Genomic DNA, 10527 nt, shown 5'->3' on the forward strand with positions numbered 1-10527 from the left:
TTTCTTCACACAGGGTCAAAGGCATTTGACTTTTGTTCTCCGACTCGCTTGTCAGCGCTACCTTTTAGAGATTACACCCTGGTCAACTTGTCAGAACTCCCCAAGTCTCCAAGTTGCCTTCTGGGTGGTCACTGGGATTAATTCAGTGAAGCACATCCATCATATTTTTAAAAGAATCTTTTAATTATGAAGATAAGACAACCTGGTACAACTGAGTAACACAGAGGTGGCACCTACAACCTTTGGGCCCATACTCACTTCTCAGAAGTAAATGCGATTGACCTTTAGAATGTGTTCTTTCAGTGTCCTTACTCATACGTAAATGTTTGTTTTAATTTTATAAAAATGAAATTATAAATATACATGCTGTTCTGAAATTCTACCTTTTTAAAAGTTATTTGGCATTAATTATATAATTATTTTACTTATAATTACATATTATCAGTATTAGATATACTATTCATTAGTTTACTTAATTGTGTTATGCAAATGTCATTTACTTAATTACATAATCATTCTGAGAAATTATAATTATTTGGTATATACTGATAAGATGTGTGCAGCCCAGAGCACATTTCCCAGGCTACCTGTCATGTTTCATGGGGAGAGCTGAAATTGTTTGAAGGAGCCTTGGATTTCTTGTCAACTTCTGAAACCAATTTTAACTTCACAACTCATCTTTTCTAATGTGCACAGTTATAAATTCAAGCTTTACCAAACAGAATTGTCTAAGCCACATGATTTTTTAGGGGTTCAAAAAATTTCAACACAGCAATATTTTACTTTTTGCTATTTATAGTTAATACAATTTGTTTCAGACAGAATTCCAGACATGGACAGAAGAAACCAGACCAGCATCTATGAGTTCCTTCTCATGGGCCTCTCTGAGTGGCCAGAGCAGCAACCTCTCCTGTTCGGGCTCTTTCTGTGCATGTACCTGGTCACTGTGCTGGGAAACCTACTCATCATCCTGGCCATCGGCTCTGACATGCACCTCCACACTCCTATGTATATCTTCCTGGCCAATTTGTCCTTCTCTGACATTGGTTTCATCTCTACAATAATTCCCAAGATGCTAGATAATATTGGCTCAGGAAGTAACCTGATTTCTTATGGCGAGTGTCTCACACAACTCTATTTCTTTGGCCTATTTGCAGATCTGGACAACTTTCTCCTGGCTGTGATGGCACTTGACCGCTATGTGGCCATCAGCCACCCCCTCCATTATGCCATGACCATGAGCTCCCAACGCTGTATCTTGTTGGTGACTGGGTCATGGGTGGTCACTACCCTCCATGCCCTAGTGCATACCCTCCTAGTGACCAGGCTTTCCTTCTGTGGCCCCAATATCATCCCCCACTTCTTCTGTGATCTGGTCCCCCTCCTGAAACTGGCCTGCTCCAGTACTTATGTGAATAACCTGATGCTCATCCTTGTGGCAGGAACACTGCTAATTGGACCCTTTGTCTGCATCCTTACATCTTACTTTTACATTGTATTGGCTATTCTAAGAATTGATTCCACAAAGGGTAAGCAAAAGGCCTTCTCCAACTGCACTTCCCACCTTTCTGTGGTCTCTCTGTTTTACAGTACAGCTATTGGGGTCTATTTATGTCCTCCATCATCTTCCTCAGGTGGAAAGAACAGAGCCTTTTCAGTAATGTACACAGTGGTCACCCCCATGCTGAACCCTTTCATCTACAGCCTGAGAAACAGGGATATGAAGGGGGCACTGGGAAAACTACTCAGAAGAGACACATTCTAACACTCTCCTTAGGACCTTAGGGTCCTCACTCTAAGACTTAGTACTGACAGTGGAAAATTGGCCCCCTGAGAGCCCAACCACCATAGCTTCCCTGACCCAGAGGTCTATCTTTTCCTCGTGTTTATATTTCAAAGTGAAGATTGATGTCTGAGACAGCAGGGGACCGGTGATATCGGTAACCTCCAATCATCTTTGTGAAGTGCCCTTGCTTTGAGTAAGTTACTACTCACTCCTACATGGTTCTTGGTTTGTTTGTTTTTCTACTGGATGACTAAGAGAAATCTACAGGTGGGGGCCTGTATATATGGGATGTGAAAATAAAAGTCCAAACTTTTATTTAGCTGAAGTTATAAAGGAACTATAGAAGATATATATCTCTCGCCCAAGAATATAAGATTTATTATGTCTAGTAGAATGAAATACAAAGGAGGTAATCTTGTACTTGACAAGTAAACAGGTAGTGTTCTATAGAAAAAGAACAAAGCTTTAATTTAAGTCTTGGGTTCCAGAGCTGGCTTTGCCATTAATGAACTGTGTGACTCTTAGATAATCACTTAATGTCTCTGAGCCTTGGTTTCCCCATTTGTAAATTAAAGTAACTGGATTATGTGAGTCTAAGCCCCTCACACATATATCCTAGTTCTAATTCTGTTTAGTGTTATAGTGACAAGAACCCAAGACTTCAAGTCAGAAGTTGCAAGTCAGAACCAAAAGCCCACCACTTTCATACTATGTAGCTTGAGGAACATTCTTCGTCTCAGTTCTGGTGTCTTTTTTCTGTAAAACTGGAAGAACAACTACATCCTAGGATTCCTCTTAGTAATAAATAACATGTGAATGAACTTGGATCACAGTTAAGTGCTCAACAAACAGCACTTAGGTTGTCTCCATATCTTGACTATCATGAATAATGTTGCAATGAACATGGGGGTAACATACATGGTTACTGTGAGGTTAAATGACATGAAAAGCATTTGAGCACTTAAAACAGAATGCCTGACACACAGTTAACACTCAACATGTGTAAGGCATTATTATTGCCGACTATGTGTGTTCAATGATGTCTGTGTCCCTGTGTGTTTCAGATTTTTGAGGACTGACTGATATAAGATCTGATAAGAAACGTCACATCTAACTTTCTAGGGAAACTAATGATTTGTGTTCTCAGAATAAACACCATATAAGTAAAAGAAAACATATCCATCCAAGATGGATACTGAGGATCATTAGAGTTATGAGTCAGATCAAGAAGGAAAGCAAAAGACAATGTCTCTCTATCACATGTAAATCAATTAAAACACACACACACACACACACACACACACACACACACACACAAAGTAACCACATAGAAAAAGTGGGCAAGGATGTGGTGAAAAATTCAAAGAAGAAAAACTAAAATGGTCAAAAAATTGCCCCCCAGCCATTAGGAAAATAAAAAGTAAAACTCTCACATCGTTTCTTTTTCCCCCATCAGATTGGGAAGCAGCAAAGAGTCTGCAAACAGAGCCGCCAGGCTATGGAAGGGTGCATTCTCATACGCCCTTGAAGGCTGTAAAGAACGGTTTTAACTTTTTCAAGGACAGTCTGGTGGCACTGATGAAATTAAAGATGCACAAATACTTCCATCTAGCATTTTCATTTCTAGAAAAATATATGGACACAAAGATGCCTAGAAAAAATTGGAACTATTGTAACAATATAATCAATAAAGTATACTTAAAATAAAAAAAGAATATCCATATAGTGTTGCTTTTGTAGTGGCTTCTCCTCCCCCTAAAAAGGAGATAAGTAAGTGGCATGAGTAGGGAAACGTGTGTGACTTCTGGTACTTCTAATAATCTACAAAATCCTTCTGAATAATGAGGTAGGCCTGATGGTGACATCGGAGGACTGCGATAAATATATGAGATGAGAGAAACAAAGAAAGCTCCAGGACAAGTGAGCTCCCTTTTGAAGAAACAAGACTGTACATACACAAGGGTGTGAGCAGGTACAGGGCAAAACATGAACAGAGATTACCCCTGGAGAGGAATGGAAAAGGTGGAAAACAGACTCAGTTTTCAATACGTGTTTCGCAGGCAAATATTTTTTAAAATAAGAGTGTACCACTTAAAGGAAGGCTCCCTCTTGCAGGACTCAGGCAGAGAGACACCTCATCTATGCCTTGACCCTATCTAAGTTTTCCTGCGCTTTCTACTCAGTGCCTAATTTTGGAGCACACATCAGGGAGCCCTGTGTCCAGGCTGATCTCCCGGGTCCTGGCCGCTCTCCTGGGATCAGCTGAGCTGCCAAGCCACAGCCACTAATATTAACAGTGGAAGCACCGACTCGTGGGCCCCACGCCCCAGAGAAGGCAGCAAGTTCAGCCAGTGACACACTTGGGAGACTGTGCTGTGGGAACCATGGGATTCATGCAGGAACACAAGCTCAGACCTCCCGGAGCCTTGCCCAGACATGCTTTCCTGCCCCTGACAAGCAGGAGCGACCCCAGCAGTTGGTTGTCCTGCCCTTCGACCCCTTCCTGATGTCTTTCTTCTGTGCTGGGCAGCTCCCTCTGCCTGCCCCTTGTGATCACACGTGCTGCCCGCGGGAGGATGGACATGCCAGGCCCAGCCCATTCCAGTTCAGCCAGGGGGCCGCAGTGAGGTGAGCGCCTGCACCTCGGGCTGCCCACCCACAAAGCAGTTTCTGGGCACCTCACACAAGTCCTACACAGGCTACAAGGAACTTCCAGAGGGAAGACCATCTTTCTCCAACTCGGTCCTTCACACTATCTTGTGTGTACTGTGAAGTTTGTCTCTGACTCCCTAAGTCTTCTCTTTTTATTCTAACCCTTTACGGAGCCTCTTCCCTATATCATCCTCAGATATGCTGTGTTCATGGACTCTCTCCGCTCCCCTTATTAAAACTCAACCGCAGAAAAGAATGAATAGTTTAGAAAGTCAAGAGTGTCCCACTACAGGAAATTATTCTGATTCAAAGAGATATTCCAATGGAATTTCAAAGAGCATCAGTCAGCTGGGGAGGCGTTGTGGGAAATCAGGCTGGGATGATCTAAAAGTCAGCCGCTGGACATGTTTGTCCACTTTGTCTTGTCTTAACAACTAGCCCAGACTTTTCTTTCCACTTCTAGGAAGTATTGATCAAACAGAGACACTCAGAGAATAGACTGTTATCCAAGTGCCTCCTCCATTTACAAAGGTCATTTTGGAATGAAAGGCAACTCTATTATCAGAAAGTCTTTGGGTCAGATTGTCAGAAGTTGTGGGGACCTATCTGTGACAGGGAACCTAAGTTCCTACAGGAGTCTAATGCAAACAGCTTCTCACTGCTTCGTAAGACTTGTTAAAGGCTTTTATGCCCGTAGTCTCTTTTTGTTTTTTACAAAGCCTCTGGGTTGGAAGCAAGTACTATTCCTCCCATTTCCCACTTGAAGAAACTGAGGCCTCCATGGGGTTATTATAAAAATTAAATGTGATAATGCAGCAAAGTCAAGGTAAGTGTTCTGTAAATGTTAGCTATGGTAATAATGATGATGCTAATAATAAGGAAAACTTCATACCTGTTAGTTTGGAAAATAAGCACTTGATCGCTTTATCAACACTCTCTGTAGTTTATTTACATCGGAGCACAAACGTGATAGTGTCCAAATGTCCAAGTCTATAAAAAATAATTCTTTTTGGAAAATAGTGTAGAGTTCCTCCAAAAAATAAAAATAGAACTACCATATAATCTAACAGTTATACTCTGGGTATTTATTTGAAGTAAACAAAAATGCTAACTTGAAAAGATATGTGCAACTCCATGTTCACTGCAGGACTATTTACAATAGCTAAGATATGGAAGCAACCGAAGTGCATACACACACACATATGTATGAATGAATTCTTGCCCTTGGCAAAAATGTAGATGGACCTTGATGGTACTACACTAAGTGAAATAAGTCAGCCAGAGAAACAAATATACCATATAATTTCATTATTATGTTTTTTCTAAAGAAAAAAACTCATAGATACAGAGAACAGATTGCTGGTTCCCAGAAGTTAAGAGTAGGGGAGACAGGCAAAATGGGTGAAGGAGTCCCAAAGTGCAAACTTCTAGTTATAAAAGAAATAAGTCATGGGGATATAACGTACAGCATTGTGGTTAGAGTTAATAATACTACATTGCATATTGGAAAGTTGCTAAGAGATTAGATCTTAAAAGTCTTCATCACAAGAAAAAAAATTGTAATTATGTATGCTACTATATGGATATTAACTAGACTTAACCATGGCGATCATTTCACAATGTATACGAACACTGAATCAGTATATTGTACACCTGCAACTAATATAATGTTATATGTAAATTATACCTCAATAAAAAAGTAGTAATAATCCTTTTCATTCTTATGGCAACAGATGGACAACATTAACTGGACCAGTCCATCCCATTTTGTTCTCTTGGGCATTTCAACCCACCCAGAAGAAGAGATCCCACTCTTCCTTCTTTTTCTACTCATGTATATAATCAACATTTCTGGCAACTTTGCCATCATCATACTGATTATCTCTACTCCACACCTCCACACCCCCATGTACATCTTCCTCAGTAACTTGGCCTTGGCAGACATCTGCTTTACCTCCACCACAGTCCCCAAGATGCTACAGAACATTTTCTCTCCTACAAAGACCATTTCCTACATGGGCTGCTTAGCCCAGACCTATTTTTTCATATGCTTTGCAGGCATGGAAAACTTCCTCCTGGCTATAATGGCCTATGACAGATATGTGGCCATCTGCCACCCTTTCCACTACCCTATGATTCTGACCAAAATGCTGTGTTCACAGATGGTGGCTCTGTGCCATATCCTCTCCCATCTTAATGCCCTACTGCACACCTTTCTCATGGGCCGACTGACCTTCTGTGCAGATAACAGGATCCCTCACTTCTTCTGTGACCTCTACCCTCTGATGAAGTTATCCTGCACCAGCACCCACCTCAATATGCTGATGATCCACACAGAAGGTGTTATTGTCATCAACGGAGCTCTGGCCTTCATCATTGCCTCCTATGCCTGCATCATCTCGGTGGTCCTCCGGAGCCCCTCAGCCAAGGGCAAGTGGAGAGCCTTTTCTACCTGTGGCTCCCACCTCATTGTGGTGGCTGTCTTCTATGGCACCCTCACATTGGTCTACTTCCAGCCTCTTGCCAGCTATTCAGTGGCCAAGGGTCGCATCCTGACAGTCATGCACACAGTGGTGACCCCCATGCTGAACCCCTTCATTTATAGCTTGAGGAATGGGGATGTCAAAGGAGCCTTCAGGAAATGGAGGAGCAGAACATGGATTTCTTTCTTTAGGTAAAACCTCAAAACACAGTTCCAAGTTTTTATCTGTGATTCTGGGGAACCAATTTTGTCCCTCATATATCTGTTTCCTTTAAAACTTCCCAGAAATATCTAAATTAAGTACATATCACAGGTTTTCTCACTGGATATTGCCCTGAGATATTCCTTAAATGCAAAGCACATGAAACTATGTATTTAGTGTAAACATTAGCATGGATTTGATTAAAACTGAGGTTGTTTTCTGGACCTGCCACTAAATACCAGGATTCTAACTCACAGAGTTAGTTAGATGCAGGTAACGAACACCGGTTCTCATTGATTCATTAAAGAAATATTTATTGAAAGTATATGTGGATTTTCCAAGAAGACTAAGCAACTAGGTTCAATAAAACATGAAGGAATCACAGTCAAGATCATATCCCAGAATTAGTCTGATAAGCTCACTGCTATAGTCACCAAAGTCTGTTCACTGCCACCTGTAGCCCTACCAACAAGAGTTACCAGCAGAAGTCATGGGGCATAGCCCTCAGAGGCCTGAAAACCAGAAGTGACCATCTCCATAAAGAACTGCCCAGTTCTTATTCTTTGCACCACCACATCTAGATCCAAAATAAGGTGATCCGTGGGATTGGCCAAGTCTTGGTCACTCACCCATGTTCTAGTTCACAGGGAAACTGGGAGAGCAGTGTGGCTCTTTTTACTCTCTTTAAGAGAGAGGGAGGTTCTGTCTCCCATCAAGATAAATGAAGTGGGAACTCTTACATATGAGGAAAGAGACAGAATGACAAATGTCCAATACATAAGGTCAGGAGTTACAGGTGTGCCACAATTAAGCACTGTCGCGGTTCTCCAACCTGCATTCTCTTACATTCACTGGCAGTACCGTTCAAGAACAGCCCACACTCCTCTGCCTCAGCACGCTCCTGATCTTCTCTCTGGTTGACATACGCAGCTTGTCGGTTTTACTGGGTGTTTGTCTGCCGCCTCATCAATGCTGCACATGAGGAAAAGGTCCGAGAGCCAGGATGTCTATTAAAATGTCAATTCTTCTGTTTTATGGGTATAGAATCAAAAGGAAAAGGTGAGAGGGGCCTGCCAGGACATGGGGCCGAAGGTGCAAGTGTAGTTGATTTAGTCCATTTGTTTAGATAAAGTTTCTGTTTTAAGTGATTACGGCACTGAGTGGAGAAGGAGCTAAAATTGTGGTATTTTTGTGTAATGAAGTAGAAGAAAAGTTTCTTGTAACCTATTCAGGGTTTGGCAAAAGTCGATTTACAGTTGTGTATATGCAAAACACAGTTTATTATTGTCTTATTATTTATTATTTTATTACTTTCCATATGAACAACTTTAAACCTACTTTTGATCATACACACATACACACACACACATAAAATTAAATATTATTCAGCCTTAAAAAATGATATCCTGCCAGTTGTGACATGAGTGAACTTGAAAAACATTGTGCTAAGTGATATAAGCCAGACACAGGGAAAAAGTCACGAAACTGCATGATATCTCTTACATGTGAAATCTTAAAAAGTTGAATATATAGAAGCCCAGAGTAGAAGAGAGGTTATCAGTAGCAGGAAGTTGTGAGAAATGGGTAGATGTTGGTCAAAGGATGTAAAATTACAGTTATATGGGATCAATAAACCGAGAGAGCTAACGTGCAGCATAATGACTCTACTTAATAATAGTGTATCAAATACTGGGAATTTGCTAAGAGATTAGTTTCCAGGTGCTCCTACCACACACCATAATTGGTAACTATGATAGGAGATAATATGTTAATCAGTTTGACTGTAGTAATCATTTCACTATGTATGTGTATATCAAACCATCATGTTCTAACCTTAAATTTATACAATTTTTATCTGAAAAAATAAAATATAGAAAATAAGAAAACTTTCTGCTGTTTCTCCCTTGCTCCTTGATGACTTCAGCATCTGAATCTCTAACTCTCTCCTCCACTACTTCATCATCACTTTTGGGAACACCAATATCCATATAAATGGTTTCTCTTAACAGCTTGGACTCTCAGTTCCTGATCTGTTTAGCTTCAACTATTTTTTAACTTTACCCCATCTTAGCCACCCACTCATATGGCCATATCTTAGACTTTGCCTTTACAAATAATTGCACCGCTGGTGAAATCTCAGTTTTAAACTTTTTCCTTCTTATCAGCTTCTCTTCTTTTACTACTGAGATCTATTATCTCTTGAAATTGTTTTTCATCACCCATCACCTTATGTATGCCCTTCCTTCCCACCTTTACAAGAATATATCTTATGGTCCAGAACTGTAAGCCGCCTTCTTGTAAACACCCTTAATTCTTTTGTTCCCTTTGGCCCTACCTGGAAGATCCCAGTCCTAGGTAAAGCCAACATTTTGTTTATTCATGACTGTACTTGATTACCTGAAAATTGTTGGGGAATATCACCCAACCATGCTGACGTGACTAATATTAAAGCTTGTAAATGAAAAACCTAAACGGGCACTCAGATTGTCAGAGCTGAGGCTTACTATAACATTTCCTAGTACTTCACTTCCTCAAACTCTAGCATATTGCAAGTTATTTCTTCCTACAAATCTGTAAAAGCCTTGTTCCCCCCACTCTCAGCTGAAGCCTCTGCAAATATACACCATCCTCCCGCTGTCAAAGTCATCAGCTCATTTGCATACCCCGACTTCCTTTTCGTTAGGGGAAAGAAGAGGCTTGTCTCCTATATAGAAACCCCCCCAATAGAGGTACACCCATTTCAAGGGCTTTATTCTTGTAACTAATTACTTTCTCTCTTGAATCGTGAATTTTTCATTAGATACTGAATGATTTCTATCAGCAAAGGAGGCTTAATGTCACTAGTCTTTTTAAAAATTAGAAGAAATTCTCTCTTGACTCATGTTGTCCTCAAGTTACACATCACTTTTTGTCTATCTTCTTTAAAAGAAATTATACTTGAGAAATGTCTATTACCACAGTCTCTACTTAGTCTTTTGCAATTTTATCATAAAATGACAGTAACTGTAATTTTCTCCTAATACTTCACTTAACTGCCCTTACCAAAGTTTTCAATAATCTATATCTTGTCAGATCTAATAATCACTTATCTGTTCTCATTAATGACTTCTCTATTGCTTTTGAAAGAGTGATCACTCCGTTATTCCAAAAACACTTTTTCCTAGGACTCACACCTATCAAACTTACCTTCTTTCTTCCTGCTAAGAGTCACACCTCAGTTTCCTTTGCTATCTCCTCTCCCAGAACTCTAAATGCTGGAGTGAGCAACCACCTCAGGGCTCTGTTCATAGGTCTCTTGTCTTTTCCATATTCTCTCACTATGTGATTTTACCCAGCACCATGGCTTCGAATATTATCTACAGTTTGTTGTGACATTTCTCTCTCAAAACAAGGTCTTGAGCCTTA

The 10527-nt window shown here is 40.4% G+C and overlaps 2 protein-coding genes across 2 annotated transcripts; both read left to right on the top strand.

The window, feature by feature from the left end:
• Positions 1-832: 832 nt before the first annotated feature.
• LOC150013683 (olfactory receptor 1f45-like) lies at positions 833-2676 on the top strand. Its single transcript, XM_090275271.1, has 2 exons — positions 833-1742; positions 2600-2676. The coding sequence occupies exons 1-2, from the start codon at positions 833-835 to the stop codon at positions 2674-2676; spliced, it is 987 nt and encodes a 328-aa protein (XP_090131397.1).
• Positions 2677-6171: 3495 nt separating this feature from the next.
• On the top strand, positions 6172-7116 carry LOC150013684 (olfactory receptor 1Q1-like). The gene has a single exon (XM_090276002.1). It carries the CDS (start codon positions 6172-6174, stop codon positions 7114-7116), a length of 945 nt encoding a protein of 314 aa, XP_090132128.1.
• Positions 7117-10527: the final 3411 nt, after the last annotated feature.

The sequence above is a fragment of the Furipterus horrens genome, unplaced genomic scaffold (assembly GCF_987537825.1).
Source record: "Furipterus horrens unplaced genomic scaffold, mFurHor1.1.pri manual_scaffold_4, whole genome shotgun sequence".
Taxonomy (NCBI): Eukaryota; Metazoa; Chordata; class Mammalia; order Chiroptera; family Furipteridae; genus Furipterus; species Furipterus horrens.